Genomic DNA, 18596 nt, shown 5'->3' on the forward strand with positions numbered 1-18596 from the left:
GTAGTGTCACTCAGTGGCAGGTATTTATGTCAATTTGAGTTTATTGTTCAGTGATTAATATTAACTTAGAGGTACACTAACATTGAGATTTAAAATATGAATTGAATCGCGTGGATTGTACGGCTCCAAAGGAGCATTCCCTCATATGGTCGGTGCACGGTGGAATGCTCGATTGAAGCGGTGCAAAAACCTAGGCTTACTTTGAGAACTGCCTATTTTGATTATCTTGATATAGTAAGAGGCTGTTCGGACGGATGCTTTATAATAAGGGCTCCTTCCGCTTCGGAGTTAAGTGTATAAATCGATGACAAGAAAATATTCAGGAAATTCTACTAGGAGGGCAGTTAGGCATCCGATAAATTAATAAATTACGAATAGAGTTAGGCATTAAGTAGATACGAGTACAAATATCACCTGAGCGTCGGCTGCTGCATTCGTTGTTAGTTCGAGTGTTTAAGTTAGGAGAAGTGGGTTAGTTAGGGATGCAGAAACACGCTTGCACTTACAGTGGAGTGTCTGAAGGAAGGGCGAGTCCAACACCGACTGTGCGGAACAGAGTTCCATAGATACCCAAACATATCTGTGGAGTACCTTGAATCTCTGCGACATTAGCGGGCAATTAGGATGGACCCCAGCCATTGCCCGGTAATCTCTGCACATCCTTTTGCAACTAAGACTAGGCTTAATCTAATGAACAGCCGCTCGACTGAACGTCTGACTGCTCCGGCATCCTTATAAACTAAGTGGCTCCAATCCTACCAATCGTTGACTACCGCAGCGGCACCTGCGCGATCGAATCTCCTCCTGGTAACTCTCTGATTTTCAACACTTTGAGTGTTTTGCATTTTGGAAACGTTGAATTTTGAATTTTCTCTTTGAGGACCTCATGCTCTCGCGCTTAGCTGCTGTGCGAGAAGGCAGTGTTCGTGTAGGGTCCACTATAGATGGAGCTGCCCGAGTTGGACACGGTCTTGGTGCTTCGGCGGGCCATGATGCAGAGCACGGCAGCGACCACGGCGAGCATGAGGATCAGGCCGGCGATGGCAATGGCTATGGCGAAGGTGCGCTGAGACACGCACAGAGCATCATCCAGAGTCTGTAATGGAGGCATATTTGTCTACATCTATTTCAAGGTATATATTCCTGGATACCCACCTTCTCCTTGTAAACTGCATCATCGTCGCTGTCATTGGCGTTCTCGTTCTCGTTGACGTACAGACCCGAGAAGACTTCAATGGTGGCCGGCAGGCCGTCCTCTTCCTTGCTGTCGACAGCAGTCTGGCGCTTAGGCCTCTTGCCACTGCAGAGAGGAGCCTCCTGGCAGGTGGGATCCTCCAGGGCGCACAGGCGTACATTGCACTGGTAATACACGGAAGTGGTGTACGGGAACTTGTGCGCCGGGAAGGTCACGTTGGCTGCCAAACGATCTTGGGTGTAGTTGAACTGACCCATGATCTCGTTGTCCATGGGACAGCTGTAGGGCACGGAGCTCTATTTAATATCCATATTCATAAAAATGTAATTTGAACTTACCCATCTTCGCCCACCAGCCGCTGCTCTCCCCAGCCCAAGCCATCGCGAACTATGCAATCTGTCACATGGAGTCCGTAAACCTGCTGCCTATCGATGCTGATCACGATGGTCAAAGGATCGCCAATCTTGACGTCGTCGGCTATCTTGTGCTCGTCGTTGTAGATCTTCATGTGGCAGCCGGGCATGGGAATCTCGTTGTTGCTCACATCTTCCTCCTCCTGCGGGCCATTGGCATCGAAGACATCCTCCTCATCGAGGTCATCGTCCTGCTGTTTGTCCAGCGATCGTCCGTAGTCCCTGCGATCCTCGCTGCGGAAGGCCTGTGGCTTCTGGGCATGCTTGCGGAGATACTTCTTCGGCTTCATGGCTGCATCGCGACTCTTGTAGGCACAACGGACATGGTAACCACGTCCCAAGTCAGTGATGAGCTTCAGGTGCGGCTGGAGCACAATAGTGTTGAAGAACTCGATGCCACCGTCATCCTGAAAGCAGGGAAAATTTTAAAACCTTGTTAAGTATTAAATTTGTATAATTTAGTAAATAATATTTCTCTTAAGAGTTTCAACTATACTTCTATCCGTACTTTCATCGGGCCAAGTTATTACCATTAAAATGAGAATAAGACATCAAATTACCACCTACTGACAAAAGACCCGGGCAACAAACCTGTTCGCCCCCAGTTGCCTTGTTAACTAGGGCTGGCCACCGGCTAATGCTAATACTGGTGCCATACTGGAGAAGCCATATCAGCCACCTGAACTGAGCCCAAGTGTAATGGCGGCGAAGCCCCTTCTCATTATGCATTCAGATTCACGCTTGGCTGCAGCCAGAAATCGCCCCTCAGAAGTTGAATGTGCGATCCAAGACAGACAATACTAATGCCGAAGTGGGGGCTATGGAGCACTTCCTGAAGTCGCCATCAGAATGGTGCTAAAGCCGATCAGCCAGGTGTGACGTCTAGTCGTTCTGGGGATCTGATCTGCGGGCTATCTCCTCGCAAATTAGCCAAGTTTGCATGATGAATTTTAATGGCTTGTTACTTAGGCTCTTGGAAATCCAAGAATGCTAGCATGATGCAATTTCCCTTTGGTAGGGTATTCAAATTGGACATCCGCTGGGGAGATATTATACTTTTAACGTATAATTATTCTTTAAAATAAGTTTTCTTGATAAATACGGAATGATATTCTCCAAACAGTCTGGCAACTGATCATACAATAAATTCACAAAGTTCATTCCCAGATAGTTCTCATAGTTTTTCGTTCTGTGTACCTGTAACGGGTTATTCGCCCATCGGTGATTGTGCTAATTCCAACGGGCAGTAGAAGCAAATCGAGTACACACTCGATGGCTTTGGCAACAGAAAGCCGACTGCGCTGAAGAAAGGTGAGGTAATGACAGCGGCAAGTACTACTTATACCCCGCCAGCTCGGAAGTTTTGTAATTGGGTCTCTACAGATTTGGGCACGGAAGTTCTTCATTTTAGTGGGCTCTCCTCAGGGGGGCATTCTTAATAGCCAGCGCCGATGTTTGTTGTTATAGCCGGCATTAATCGACGGCCAGCAGAAGCCGACTTAAGACTTTAGTCTAAAGACGTTGGCCAGTGCGATTTATTGCCCAACTCGGTTTCCGCCGCTTGGCTGGCTTAAAACAAGCCGAGAGATGGTTAGTTAGAAAACGGAGATGAGAAGAATGGTCGGGCAGGGGCTTCCTTTGTTGCCCAAGTCCCCGAGAACCGTTGACAGTTATGTTCAAGTGACGGTTCTCAGCATCTGGGCATCATCATCGCAAGACAATGGGCCAATAAAAAGCATAATAAAGTGACATTTAAGATTTCAAGCACAGGCGACAAAGATTCCAACGGTAGAAAGCCCTATTATGTCATTATAACACTTCTTCGCATAAATATGGAAACCGTGTGTGCTCCGAGGCAAGTGTAAATGTATCAGATGGCTTACAAATGTACGAACGAAAACAGGTTCACGCTGGATGCGTGGGAGTCAGTCGCCGGACTGACCTTCGCTCCAAACACGGCGGTAGTTGCCTTTAAATATCAATATCGGCCATAAAGCGCTTGAATGTTTGTACACTTTTGGCCTTTTCATGGTCATCCGGCGGCATTGGTGGCCAATGAACGCATTACCAGCGGACAGAACAAATTGATTTCGCTGCGAGATGGCTTACTCGCTGAGCTATGAAAAATTGTTTACAATCGCGGCTCGCAGCTTGTAGTTCGGAGTTCGGAGTTCTGGGATGGCAGCAATTAAATTTTAATTAAAATTTCTGCCCCCTCCCAACCTCTGGCGACCCTGCGAGTACCTGTTCGTGGCTGATTTAATTATGCTTGACATGCGCACAGTCAAGACCCTCGACTCCTCAGGGGAGCAAGTACTAGTCACTCAATGGCAGCAGATGTGGCGGCTTGTCACGCGACTTTTTACACTGCAATGAGCTCATCTCGACGAGGATGACGTAAGGCAGGATGGTTGCCATTAGTGGACTGCACGCTGGATGGGGACCGCTCATCGTGTTTAATGACAAACATTTAAGATATCTACCGACGGGCCTTGGACGCCTCTGTTGATTTTCCAGTATTTGCGGGGGGTAAATAATATTTACTGATTCTTACTTATTGAAGACTCGCCGTTAATTGCTTGGATCAATACGAAAAGGCGGGGCGGCGAAGGACAAAGATATGAAAAACGAAAGACTTAGGCAACGAACTGAGTGAAAAGCAAACTAAAGAATACTATATGTGCTATATATGGCAGGTAACCCTCAAAGTATATAATGATCATTAAATCGATCGAATATCATTCGAAAACGAATGACTTAGGCAACAAACTGGAAGAGGTTGTTCCACAGCCATGGCATAAGTATGAATTCCATGCGAAACACGAGACAGACTTCCATAAAATGTTTGTAAGACACTATTTTTAGCATAACAATCAATCACAAACAAATGACTAAGGCAACAAACTATGTTTTGTAGACATTTAATGGCTGCCTATCGTAAATCACAGGGAAATATGATTGCTTATTTTCCATCAGATTTGCAAACATCATATATATCATCTGTTGATTAGAGATAGGCAGTAATAATATGGCATTTTTTACTGTTTCCTGATGAATTCTGAAATAACATAAATACATTAAAGAGCATTTCAACAATTTTTAATTGCCTTAGCAATCATAAAGCAGCCGGCTAACCCCAATCGATATCTTCTCATCGTTGATTGCGGTTCTTGAGCGCACTGTACTTTGTTGCAGCATCGAGGCGGCTGTCGTACCTGCAATTAACATTGGTAATTTCAAAAATTGTGTCAATCCACTAGGGGAAAGGAAAAAGCAGCAAACAGCAGCCGCTACAGGCAGCGAATTACAAAACGCTGGCCCCATAAATGCCGAGAAAATTACATTAAATATATCACAATCGGACTGTGGCAGGGGCTACAAAAATGCCTGCCGGTGCGTGAGCTGCAGCCACATTAGCCCGGCTAAGTGCTAATTGAGATTTCAAAATCAGATCCCAGCACAAACACGGCCGTTGTTCGCCCGAATCGATCGAGTGAATGAGCCAATAAGTAAGTCGGGCCATATACGTATTAGACAAACCCAAGGCGGAGCGAGACTGATATTTATATGGCACATCTTGGCCGTCTCTCGGATTATTCGATATCGTTTACAGGGACATGGGAGACAGCTTGTCACGGTTGATGGGGCGGTTCAGATCAATAATACGCTTGATTGGTTCAGAGATCATGGGAAATCTGGTTTCGAGTGAGTGAACCCAGATTCTTAAAGAGGTTGTAGAAAATGATCATCTTCCAGTCAGAATTTTTAGATTCATATTTATGCAGACATATCTTATTATACGATACTAGTCAGAAGTTCTTCGTTATATCCACCATATCGAATGATTGCTATTTTAGCTGGAAAATCTGTAAAGTCATCACAATCGCATCATTAGTTTAGCCGCAAAAGGTGCGTGAGTTGGCCATTTGAGTTTCAACCTTTCAGTGGACTAATCATCTTGGCGTATGGACTTTACCTTGTAACCAATGAGTCGGATCTGGCTGCCTTATAAGTGGTTAAGCTTAATGTTTAATGTTTTTTATTTGCATGCCAAAATGGAAGAACCAGTTGGCGGGACATGGCGTCACCTACCATCTGCCTGAGTGGGAGTTTTCGGGGACTAATTGATTCTAGACTTACCGTTTCCTTCGGCATCGTGTTGCAAGACCTCAGCGGCAGTTTGTAGCGCAGGGAGCCCACATGGTCTCTGTGGGGGAGAGGTTACGGATTATAATCAAGATTGGGCGATCTAAAGCTCGTCACTAACCTGTATTCGCTCAGGCAGGTGGAGTTCTTGGACAGGCCTTTCGGGTAGATCATTCCGCTGAACAGCCCCGTTTCATGGTTCGGAGGAGCATCTTTGATGGTTATCAGCATCGAGCCGGACAGGCATTTAATCCGCACACTCGGCTCCACCGCCGGCTTCGAGGTGGAGGCCACCTCCGCCTCCGCCGCCGCAATCGCTTCGCTCAGCGAGCTCTGGGCATCTTCTGCAAGACGAAATCGGAAATTATGAAATGCAAACAGAAACACGACAGGCCCACTCCCAAAAAAGCACAGTTAGCCGACCAGGAGGATGCCGCATCCACTTCGGCAACCTCAAGAGCCGTTAGCATAAATCATGAGCGGCAAACCAGAGACAATGGCCCATGGGAGTAGTATTTACTTAGGACTATAGCTCCAAGTTGGAGCCGGCATGCGGAAGACTACAACAAATAACAATAATGTACTGAGAGAAAATAACTTATAAAAGAAGAAAAAAAAGATTTTTAATAATGAGCAAAAAGCTGTTCATCGATTAAGAATTAAATCTTAAAATATAAAACGAGTTAACTTTGAAATGAACTTAACTGAAGTTTTTACCGAACTAACTTGTAAGTTTGTTTAAGTGTTAGCTGTGATCTTCAGTGTTTGTTCATGACATTGCGAAGCCATTGAAGCGGCAACTTCGAAAATCAGCAGAAGCAGCAACTTGGGGCGAAGACACGCCACAGAAGCGCTCGTGGCCATTAGAAAGACGCCACGCTGCAAGTTCCTTGAACTTCGGCGAACCATCCGAGGCACAACTTGGGATTTGGAGGTGCTCTTGGCATTTCCTGCTTTCAGCCAGCGATCGCAATGCCAAGAACTCCCCGCTGACTCCTCTGCTTCTCTGTTTCTATATTCCTCCGCGAAGGTACACAATTGGAGACCAAGACCAAGAGCAAGACCAAGACCAAGAAGAGACCAGAGAAAAGCTGCCCAGGCACGTTCGCCCTGGCAGTTGGCGGTGTGTATACAGTGCAGGCATGGATGGCATGGTATACTATATATATATATATGCCTTGGGATGGAATGGGATGCGATGGGATGCCTTCGGTCGAGGCGGTTCAACGAACCTTGCAGCATTTCGCATCACTTACTATACTGCGGTTCTGGGCAAAGTAATTGCATGCAACACGGCCATCGCAGAGCCGGTTTTACCTTCTGCACTGGAATGGAATCCACTCGTCGGCCTGGCTGGCACATAAAACATTTAATGGCTTTCTATTATGTATAATTTTATGGTCTCCGCTGGCGGGGCGAACTGCACTCCTCAAATAGAACAAACTAGACTAAGGCAACAATGGCTAGCATAAATTGCTCTTCTCCAAGCTGTTCCCTTGGCACTCGGCGAACAAAGAAAATGCAAAACCCAAAATATACATCTCAATCCCTGTCGTGCTGCCTAGAAAAATAAATCACCTATTAGCTTCAGTTTATTACTCTCCGATTTATGTGATATTTCGTGATTCAGATCTTATTTCAGCAAATTATCGATCGCTTTCACCAAGTTTAAATTTTAAGTGCAAAGATGGATGGGATTGTGCCAGAAAATGAAGCAAGTGAGGATGGCAAAGGTGTTGCCTTGGACCAGGCTACGATTGAAGCTCCAACTGCGGATAGAACTAGTACATTTTCTATGGAGGTGGCCGATACGGCCTCGTTCTCCAATCAGCAGGTAACTAAAGACGCCTCAGTTTTCTGCAAATAACCTACATAACTTGTACAGCTCATTATCAGTCAGAATGGAGACACTCTCAGGGAGTATGATAGGTATGTACATATGTTTAAAAGAGAAGAAAAGTCTGCTTAACAAAGAATTGGATTTAAATCAGTTCTGGACTATCGTTTACTGAGGAGCTGGAACCCCTCGACCTTTCCTTCAGTGTCATACCTAGGCCAACTTATAGCAATGAATATTTGTGCTTTAAGCAACATCCTAAACTCCCCGGGGATGCCCAGCTGCTCCGAGTTCTGAATGATCCCGAATTCTTACTCTTCAAGGTTTATGTGGGCAAATACAAGTTCCACTGCCATCTGCAAGTCCTGCAGGCCTACTCCATGTACTTCCGAGGATACGGAGAGGGGAAAACCCTCACTGGCCACCTTCCCGTAGAAATGGTGACCCCGACGGCGTTTCATGTCATCTACAATTGGATGTTAGACATCAAGAAGAGTCGAAAGGGTGACTGCTCCATTGTGGAGCTGTATAGTGCTGCGACGTTCATGAAAGTCAATGAGCTGCTGGATTTGGTTTTTGATTGCTTCAACGATAGCTGTGTGTCGGGCAGCCAGGCCTTTGGACTGTTCATGGAAGCCCTGAATTTCGAGATTCGAATGTTTCAGATCATGCTGCTGTCTCGCATCGAGGAGTTCTTCTTACCCTTGGTGGCGTCCAAGGAGTTTGTGGAACTGGACTTTTATTGGGTTCGAGAACTCCTGAGCATCCAAAGTGTGGGCGTGAACAGTGAGATTGAGGTGAGAGGGTTAGGGCATCCGAATATGTGGTCTTAAACTTCGGTGACCTCAGATTTTTATGAGTGCTGTTCGCTGGCTTAGTCATAACTGGCCAAAACGAAAGGCTCAGATGGAGAAGCTAATGGAGTGTGTGCGGTTTTGCCTGCTTCCCCCGCCTTTCCTGAGATTTCTGCAGGGAGAGCACAATACCCTGATACTCAACAGCATCTGTCAGAGCGCCAAAGTCAAGGAACTAGTCAACAAAGCCTTCGTGTAAGCTCAACAGAGAAGTTATCAACTGCGTAATCGATAAGCCAATCTCCAGGTACACCTCCTCTGAACTCTACGAACTGAACCAAAATATTTACCACATGCTCAAGGAGTTCCATCCGCCGGAGCAGCGGAAGTGGATAGTCGACAAGCGGTGCGCGTACCATCGCCACCCAGGCGGACACCAGGGGCAGTTCTTCACCTACCAGCAGTTCCTCAACTACCTGGAGTCACTACACGATTCGCTGCCCGAACAATGCTCCTAGGTCACAGGGGTCTTAGCCGAATCCCGCTCCAGGCCAAAAAAAGCAATGGGAAAGCCAGAAGGAAGTGTGTCGCAATGTTTGGCCAGTCGGCTCTCAATGAGGCAGCTCCAAAGAGCCAAGCGACTTCAATAGACTTTTGTGTTTGCCATGCGATTATGCCTCGTTTCGGATTTGGCCAACAGAGTCAACAGAGATTTTGCAACCCGAAAAAGACAACAGCCAGCTTAGCGGGTTTACTTAACAATGGCAGCAGCGCTGGCGGATTAAAGTGGAGTGTCTTTATAACTAATTAGGTAATAGTCTTAGGGGGAACCAATTCATCATTTCAAGCTATTTCTGTTTCAGTCTCAGCACTGTCTACAAATTGTATCCTTTTTTTGATAAATTTTTAAGCGGCTTTCTTACGTCACTGTGTAGCTACTTTCACCTAATTGTGGTAATAAAATCATTAGCTTAGCATAAGTATTATTGGTAATTCTATATCGCATAATATATTCTCACTTCATTACTTGTAGTTTTTTAATGTTTTAGTAACAAACTCAACTAGTTCGAATCAATAAATATATGAATCTTATCTACATATATATTTCGAGAGCTTTGATCGGGGACCAGTTAATAGGTTTGATGCCGATGCCTCATTTGAATGCTAGCTTAGTTTTTTAGGGGCAAACAAAAGACTCCAACTGGGCTTAATCTTTCCCGCGTCTCCACTACCAATTTGTTAGCAATTTTTCTTTGGACCCCAGTGTCGGGGTACCCCCAGTCCAAAGAATTGGGTTTAGCTTCTTAATAGACAGATTTATGTACTCACTGACTGCCGTTGGAATCTGCGCCGCGTGCGTCGTCAGAGCTGCGATTGTCTGCAAAGAAAGTGGAGACAAGTCACTCATTAGCATAGTTGGCATATGGGATGGACCATAGATCCCCGCCCCCTTTCGGGCCGTAAAGCGTTGACATAAATCACGAGAAGCCGACATTAAGTCCCTGGCCTAATCCATCGCCAGTAAGCTTCTTTAATTAAAGTGGAAATTTCGTTTTCGTGTTGCCGGCAGCAAGGGGGGAACACTATATTCTCACGATTCTAAGGCTCCGCTGCAGCCTGGCAAAAACTTTCGCCAGCCTGGGTTAGAGTTGAGCCCGATCCCGATCCCGAACCCCAAAACCGAACCTGAATCTTTTGCTCTTTGGGGCCAAGCGGCTTAGAATCGAGCTGGGGCCATGGCATTGGTGTGCCACTTTTGCCCACTCGGAATCGCGTTTAGCATACGGAGGAAGGGGAGTAGTAACTGGCCTCCAGCCTCATATCCAGGTTAATCGCATTGGCATGCAATTGTCATTCAGCGGGCTGCTTGATTGATGTGTTCTGGCCGAGTCCGGCAATTTTCCATTTCGATGGGCCCACAGATCCCAGGTAATACTTACGATTAAGTGCAGCGCCGTGTAGAAAATGTCCATTGGAGTGCCTGTCTTCATGGTGCGAGCTGCAAGAGTGAGGGAAGACAGAAAGACGGATATTAATGCGGATCGCAAACCTTGGCAAATAGTCAAAACTCAAAACCCAAAGCATTAAACTTAAGCCCACAGAAAACCGGTTCCACACCCACAACACACGTATAGGATTATGCTAAATCACTCGAAGACAACGATTCTGTAATGAATTTCGTGGCCCAAAGGCAAACTTTCTGCTTGCAAATGGGTCAAGTCAACACAGCCGAATTTCGGTTCGCGTGCTGGCTTATTGCAAATGGGTTAACATCGGCACAGAGTGGTACCTGCCACTCAAGGGAGGAGGCTCACGGCGAGATTCCACATCTCGGAGATGCCAGCGATCGAGCGCAGAGCAAACAAACATCCGCCAACTGCAACTCATGGCATCATGACTCGGGTTTCCGCTCCTCTGGCTCTTTCTTGGCAACAGAAGCTGCTGCATTACGAGATATTAAGCGCATATCAATAACCCGTGACAAACGCTTTTCAACTTCCTGCCGATCGGTGAGAACTTCGCAGGCGAGTCACGGCCAGGCCAGGAAGACATTTTCAAAGTGATCAATACACGGAAAACAATATATGAAAACCAAACTAAAATTACATATTTTTTAATCATAAATTAATAGCACTGCTTGGTCAGAAAAGAAGTTGAACTCACGACCAAGAAAATATATAAATTTATGTTAAATAGTTATGTTTGCTAGTCTTTAACCCAACACCAGAAATAAATCCAAATTGAGGAACGTTTTCGGTTCGGAATGCCACCCAGTCGATAGCCGAAATGAGATCACATTTTCCCCGTGCAAGCTGATCATTGTCTCGGGCGTCGTAAGACAACAAAATGCGGCTTACACTGATGGCCGAGAGGCGATAATGATTTGTTGTTACCGCTGACGCTGCCAACACATTTCATTCACGGCAACACACTCGGCGATGATGTCACAAGACCAGCACTCGACTCCGTTCCATCCACATCCACATCCACATCCACTCACCCCGAATCAAGATACAGACTCCGAGATACGGCCGGTTATTATCCAAGAGGTGTAATCCCGTTGGGAGTCTGGTTGTTATTGAAATTGGTTCGCCGGCGAATCGGGGAGGAGCACGGAATTGGGTCAATAGATATCGCTTGAAATTGATAGATTGTTGGCATTATGCAGTGAGCACACATCAATTTGTCAAAGCTGGAGACCCACACTTCCTGAACACCCAACGCCAAACGGCTCAAGCAGCCCGTAGAGCAGACAAACGTGGCTTAGAGCCGAATGCAAATTGCCAACTGACGCCGGCCAACAACATCCCACAAACGTACTTCAACTGGCATTGCAATAAATTAGCTAAAATTAGCGAAATGACGCAAGCGGCTCTAACCGAGGCTGCCAGGTAAAAAGTTAAAAAGTTCGGAATTGAAAACGCACCTCATGCAGGCAAAAAGCTGGTTGGAAAAATGCGGCGAGGCACGCCAACGAACATTATGAATAATGACTTTGATTGGCATCTGCTCTCGTTACCCAGTTCGAGCCAAAACGAGCGAAGGAAAACAAAACATGATGCCGAATGCCCAGTGGAAATGGCAAACTGACCTTCAATTACGTTCATCGGTGATAAGGGAAATTGCATCGAATGGGGGCACAAATTACAGATATTTTTGGCTATAATGAAACGATGTTTCTATGGCAACCACACGGGAAGAAACCGATCCATATCAGAAAACAATCTATATATAAATCTCCATTTCTCTCTCTGCAAGACAGCATTTCCTGCAGCTGCAGGCCATTTCCTCCACTTGTCATTCTGCCCACGGAGGCTCAGAACCCTGGCCAAGAATACAAATTACGCAACGATGATTCACTGCCCAATCAATCGTGTGCATTCGCTTGTAACGGATAGCTCCAAGTGTCGATTTGAATTCATTTGACACACATTTCCCAGAGCAAATAGCTCCGAAATAACCGAAATAACTAAGCAAACACGAGGTAAGACCGAAAACCAACAAAATGGGCCGTGCATCTGAATAAATTAAATGGGTTTTCGGTTTTGCGTGCCTGTCGAGCCAACAAAGTTGTGTGTTTATTTTGTTTTGTTTAAACAATTGCAGTTTCATTGGAGTGTGTGCTCTGTTAATGTGGCGGCTAAATGACCTCGCGTGTTTCCATTTTCCCGTAGTTTATTTGCTTTTAAATACCCGGCGAGGGTATGCAAAAATAGTTTTGAAATGCACACTTAACTTTACAGCTTTCTGCCTGAGCGAAACTGTTGGGAAAACCGCGAAAAGTGTGGAAAAGCGCGTAACTGTGCGTTAAATTGCGCCCAAGTTAAGTTTTTGAAAATTAAATCTTAATGACGACGTAAATGTTTTGGGCCGACGAAACTAATCCCTAATGAAGTGAGTAATTAAAGGGAACGGACCTCCCGCAGATCGATCAGCGTATCTGGGTGAACCACATTAATCAAGCCGCGCACATGGGAACCTTTAGAAAACGCTGAGATCTCGGGAAGCCAGTCAATTAGAATATCTGACGACTCCCATCGCTAGCTGCCAGATCTGGTTCCAATCTGAATTGCCAAAGGCCATGGCAAAATCAGACAAAAAACTGTGCTAAGCACACAAACTCACACAGTGCCAGCGATTTGAGCCACAACTCACTAACGTGGCTGACCCATTTGGAACTAGCATGATGACGGAGGGGGTTCTACCAACTTTCGGTTGCGGTTTGCCATTAAAATGGGAAATCTCCGGCGTACATCTCTCGACTCTGGTGTGATCAATCACACAGAAAGAAAAATTGACATGATAATATCAGGTTATGGCGACCAAATTGATGAATTTACATATTCATTTGATGGAAATAAAAATATGTTTCTGCGGAACATCGATAAAGCTGTCAGATGAAAGATTTCCCGTCTGCTCGATGACCTTAGCCATCGAATACGAGTATCTATTTTTTCCCAGTGTAGCATAGCGATGCGTAGAGCTAATTTCGCTGCAATTCCGCTGGCGTAGAAAGTAAGTTGGGGCGGGTTAGGGCCTTGCAGCCCAAAGCCAAAAGAGTAAAGACCAAAACCAAAGACCCGCTCCGAAGATGCATTGTGCGATTGTCCCGCATTGTTCTTAATGACGGCAATTAACGAGTCGAACAAAAAGGGCAGCTTTGGCTATATTGGCCCGAATGAGGTCAGCCGGCTTTATTGCCAGACTTCGGGCTTAGCTTTTACTTTTACCCAAGACAAACTTCTAGTTGGCCAGCGGGCTGGGGCTAATCAAGCGTCGGAGATCAATGGCAATTGAGGCATCGACTTTCACCTGCTTGTGTATGCAGGCTCTGTTTTTGTTTTTCAAAATTAGAATTTTTAATTTCAGATCCAGCAATTAGCTGGCATTTGATTGGGGATTGATGGCCAGGTAGACTGGTAGCCTGGTAGCCAGGTAGCTAGCCAGGTCGGCCACACTTCCGAAAGTCAACGGATCGGAACGAACTTTATTTTACCCGTCGATTGCCTCAAGGTCAATGCAATTGTCTCGCCGCCGCCTTTGTTCGCCTCAAATGAGCCAACAATGCTTTAATTTGCTGTTGGCCAATTGCAATAAACGCCAACGCCGATTCCGTTTATAGATTTCACAGATTGGCCCAACGGCAGCTGGGTCTCTAATGGACAATTGCCCATTAAGACAATGTGAGAATTTGAAAATCGCACATCATTAGCGGCCTTTAGAGACTTCGAAAACGCAACCCCACCTTCTTGGCCAAAATGCGCTGACCTGGTTGTTGCCACACGCATTAAACTGGAGCGTGGAGACATCATAGTCTTGCCACACATTGTGCGAACCAAGTTTGGGGTTTAGGACCAAAAACTAGCCGATCCGTTGCGTATTTCTGCTGTCGTGTTATGTAAGTTCTCTGCAAACGACTCGCTTCTCTGCGATTTGTCAAGATGTCCAATTTGGCTCGAACTAACTGGCGGACCGACTGGCTGACTGGCAATATGCAAACCACTGATTGGACACCCACAACTGGCCTGCCCGCGGCTCAGCCTAAATATATTTCTCTCTCTCATTTTGACGCCTAATTTTTGTGGCTTACAGGCTTTGCGGCTATTTTTTGTTTGCCACAAAAAATAAGTAAAAACACGAAACAAACGGCAAAGAAATTCGCATTGAACGTGACTTGAGCTAAGCTCTAGACATGAATGTGTTTGATTTTTATCAGCCGGGTCTACAATATTTCAGTTTTAGCCATTTACTTTGCGCCTTTTGCTTTTTGCTTTGGCTTTTTGCCTCTTTACTGGCGCCCATTGTTACCGGCTGTTTAGTTTTTTCTCATTTTACCTACAAGGCACAGCCAAAACTAGTTTTGTAGTTCCGTTTTGGCTTTGGCGGCGGGTTTCGCGTCTAGAAGTACTTAAAATGGAGGCTCCCAGCGACATTGGCAGCGGCTACTGCTGGTCGACCAGCTAAGCTTGGCCCTAATTCGTCATTAAAACTCATTTATTGAGGGTTATTTTAACTGCAGATACTTGGTCTTGATGAGGGAATCTGCTGATGAGCCAGAGGAGCGGGCCTTACTAATTACTGCCAGCCTGGGCTGACCTCATGTTTCTCATAATAACTTTATCCAAGTTTCCCTCTCCCCTTTTCAGGAGGATGTGGCCTGAAGAAAAGTGTATGAAGAATGAATGATCTCATTCTTGAACCTAATGAGCCAAGAAACCCAAAAAGGTGAGAACATTTTCTGGATTAGATTACACTCTTGGAAAGGTTTACCAGAATATAATTCTCGCCACTTACAGCACAGGCAAACTTAAAACAGTTCAAAAGTCTAGGCCTGCCACACCCCATTTAAGGCTTGGATTTGAAAGTGTTTCCGAATGAATCGAGCAAACTCGTATCCAACTGCAGTCGCGGGGTTTTTGCGTGGGGTTGGTCTAAGGTAAAAGCCTGCATTTAAGTCCGCTTGGCTTGCCAATGTTGATTTAATTCACGAACGGTGGCGGGGGAGGCGGAGGAGTGGAGCGGCGAATCAACTAGCCAGACGGCTTTTCATTTTGGCCAAAACAAACAAGAAATCCAATGCACATTGTCCAGGCCAGAGAGCAACAACGGTCTGTGACTCACGGCTGGGGTTCGGGCGCGCCTTTCGCTAGTATTTTGGGTTTTTGCATAATTAGTGGCGAGCGCCAACGTGCCGTATGAGTAATGCAATCGGCAAGTTCGTTGCCTAAGTCTTTCGTTTCAACTGTAAATCAAATCAAATCTAACGCTGAAAGGTCTTAGTTTGGTTGAATGAACTCACCATTTTCGGTGCTTTCTTTGTCAGTTCTTCGGCGGGAGATTATAAATCAATCAACACACCTTTTCGCAAGCCCACACGCATTTTTCAGCTTGGTTCATGAACCCCCGAAAATCCGCCATTTGTATTCATTTTTCTTACTTAAATGCGCAAGCACATCGCCCAGCAGCTAAATATCACAAAATTCTCCATACAATCATATTTTCCGTCTTTATTTTATTTTGTGCCTGCTTCAAGGTCACTCCGAGTTGTTGTCTGGCTGTTATATAAACAAGTTAACTACACACTGAGTAAGAAAACTGGTATTCGAGCAGCTCGAGCGCGGATTCGCCTTTTAATTATACAAATTTTACGCTTGCGTTGGCGTTCCTCAAACTCGAAGCTTTCTGAGAATGCCAGAGAACTGGGAAATATCCAACAGAAGTCAAAGATCCGAACAGCCATAATTCACTAGGCAAGGCGTTGCATTCAACGCAGATGAAGACCATTATATTGGCCAGACAACAATATTTTGATGGCTAACAAACCACAAATTAACCAATTAATAGGCCATGCATCACCGAAAAGGGAAAGGTTCCCATTCCCATACCCATACCCTATGGATGATGCAAGTGTCGGGCTGGATCGGGATGGGTTGAAGCCTCCATCTCTCCATTAATCAACTTTTCTAATTGCTTCTTTAGACGCCAACTCGTACACAATGGAAACGAACATAATTATGGCCCTGTGTGATCCATGGAAGTGCTAAAAGATCCACAAGGAGAAGAATTTGAGCCCAACCTTTGGTGGGGATTGTTGGGTCAGCCAATTAGCAACTGATTCTGGCTTATAATGGCCGCACACAATGTGTGGACAATGTGAATGGACCTGGGATTCCAAGACCCCGATGACACATTGCTTATGCGCTGCACATCCCTGAATGGGTATGGAAAACTGGGTACTGGGAATCGGGAAAAGCGGATGCATGACGGATGTCCGTGATGTGGTTATACAAATAACTTGTCCCATCCCAACCATATTTGTGTCCCCAGATGATGCAACAGGCTGCGAACTTGGCAGCCAATTTTGGCCACAGCCAACCTTGGCAAACAGGTTCAGATCTCCGGGCAGATGAGGACAGTTTTTCGGACGACGAAACGCAGATAAAGCCCATTTAATTTGCACAGAAAACAGATTGCAGTGCTTCTTCAATGTATTCCCCCAAGTACAGGTATTCCGTGAATTTGAAATTTCGAGCGAGGCGAACTGAAGCTAACCGGTTTGGCTGATGGATTTTTGGCACATCCACAGCGTCGGGCGATTTATGAAGTCATCTTTTGAGGCTGTTTCGGTTTTGTTTTTGCAAACGGCACAAACTTCGATTTTCTGCCTGATTTTAACTGTTTCTCTTTGCGGTTTTCTGGTTTTTGGCCAGCTCCACGACACCCAACACTCACCTCTATCCAACTTCGCCCTTTTTGCGTAATCCAATTTGTTATGTGTCCGTTGTTTTGCGACTTTGCTATGCTTTTAACTGGTTGCCCGGAACGATGATGATTTTTAAATATTTTTATGAAATTTTGGTTTCACATTAGTTTGATGGTTTTTGTATACTTCCTTGCCGGACTTTTTTGCGGGCTTCCTCAATAATTATTTCGTTTTGTGGCCAACACTCGTTTTACATGTTAACGCTGCGGGAATTGCACATTTAAGAGTTGGCCAAAAGCAGCCAGAGAGTCGGAAAGAGCGGCTCTTTGGCCAATTGTGGCAAATAATCGGAGCTGTTGTTGCTGCTGCTGCTGCTGTCGCTGTGGCTATTACGCCGTCTCAACACAAAAGACTGAAGCAACAAACTTTCCGTCACTTTTACACTTCCCCAGAAAACATCGCGAAATATTCAAAAGATTCACAAATCATTCAGCACGTATTTGCTGGCCCGGTTCAACCACCCGTCGAGCTTAATAGCTTCCCAAGGGCAACAACAATCAGAGAAAAACACGACAAAAATATCACACAACAGCAACAACCGCAACTATTTCAAATTTCAAATCTCGGAAACCCAATCGAAAATCTTTTCAACCACGGGAAGCCGTTCCAAATCCGTTTGCACGATCCAATCAGAACCGGGTAAACGGAGTTCTAACCGTAGAACTGAGCTAACTTGAGGAACTCACGCACGATTCGGAATCGAAACGAATCGGATCGTATGGGATCGAGGTTCGTTGAGCGTAGTGGATGTGTCTCGCACACCAACCTGGCCAAGACTGACTGGCCGAAACGCTCGCACTCCGACGAACACGCCAAGACGGCGGACCCACAACCGGTCTTGCCAAGATTCGGAGTAGCGCCGCTCTGGGGTTTTCGGAACAATTGGCAAGTATAGTCCCGCTCTTAAAACGAGCTCTTCACTATTGTCTACTCGTAGTAAGTGTCCCAGGTATTGCTGCTGTTTGCGGTCGTCTTGGTGTCGCTGCCCGTTTTTCACCCGTAACACGTCGTCCAGTTGGACTGCACTTGATGATCGGCGGGACTGACGGCCACGCTCCGCTGGGTCCCTTTAATACACCTACGGGTCCAGATTGTCTTTCTAATGAGTGCGGCATAATTAGAGGGTCGGGCGGTGGTCATCCCATATCGCAAGTCTACACTGAAAAAAGCCTTCGGTTAATATTAACATAATGAAAATTAAAAATCTAAACAACTAAAACATTAAAAATATTTTCGTTTTATTTTAGTTAATTTCTGAAGATATTATGTGCTATATTTATGAACTTTTTTGCTAAGAAAGAGTTTAAGTTATAGGCCTAAAGACTCAATTTCGAAATATCCTTGTGTTTTAAAGTGCTTCTTAAAACCTATCCATACCAGCGTCATGCTTTTGGCCACAGCTGTGCTCTTGCAGCCCGAAGTCAGGTTCTGCTCAAACTTGGCAACA

General features: G+C 45.5%; 2 protein-coding genes across 8 annotated transcripts; one reads left to right on the forward strand and one right to left on the reverse strand.

The window, feature by feature from the left end:
* Window positions 1-23: 23 nt before the first annotated feature.
* On the reverse strand, window positions 24-17920 carry LOC108107404. Of its 6 annotated transcripts, none has more exons than XM_017214928.2 (9): window positions 17840-17920; window positions 17119-17352; window positions 10326-10384; window positions 9715-9763; window positions 5876-6098; window positions 5749-5815; window positions 1534-2015; window positions 1156-1474; window positions 24-1096 (listed from the first exon to the last, which is right to left on the reverse strand). In XM_017214928.2, the coding sequence occupies exons 3-9, from the start codon at window positions 10374-10376 to the stop codon at window positions 899-901; spliced, it is 1389 nt and encodes a 462-aa protein (XP_017070417.1). In that variant the 5' UTR covers window positions 10377-10384; window positions 17119-17352; window positions 17840-17920; the 3' UTR covers window positions 24-898. The 6 variants fall into 6 exon arrangements, with proteins under 6 accessions (XP_017070417.1, XP_017070416.1, XP_017070418.1 ...); XM_017214927.2 differs by having other exon boundaries at window positions 17836-17919; XM_017214929.2 differs by having other exon boundaries at window positions 17823-17913.
* On the forward strand, window positions 7705-9482 carry LOC108107406 (gigaxonin-like). 2 transcript variants are annotated; one of them, XM_041819864.1, is made up of 2 exons: window positions 7705-8388; window positions 8441-8780. In XM_041819864.1, the coding sequence occupies exons 1-2, from the start codon at window positions 7972-7974 to the stop codon at window positions 8642-8644; spliced, it is 621 nt and encodes a 206-aa protein (XP_041675798.1). In that variant the 5' UTR covers window positions 7705-7971; the 3' UTR covers window positions 8645-8780. The 2 variants fall into 2 exon arrangements, with proteins under 2 accessions (XP_041675798.1, XP_041675799.1); XM_041819865.1 differs by having other exon boundaries at window positions 8320-8640; window positions 8693-9482.
* Window positions 17921-18596: the final 676 nt, after the last annotated feature.

Source organism: Drosophila eugracilis, unplaced genomic scaffold (genome assembly GCF_018153835.1).
Source record: "Drosophila eugracilis isolate 14026-0451.02 unplaced genomic scaffold, ASM1815383v1 contig_1765, whole genome shotgun sequence".
NCBI lineage: Eukaryota > Metazoa > Arthropoda > Insecta > Diptera > Drosophilidae > Drosophila > Drosophila eugracilis.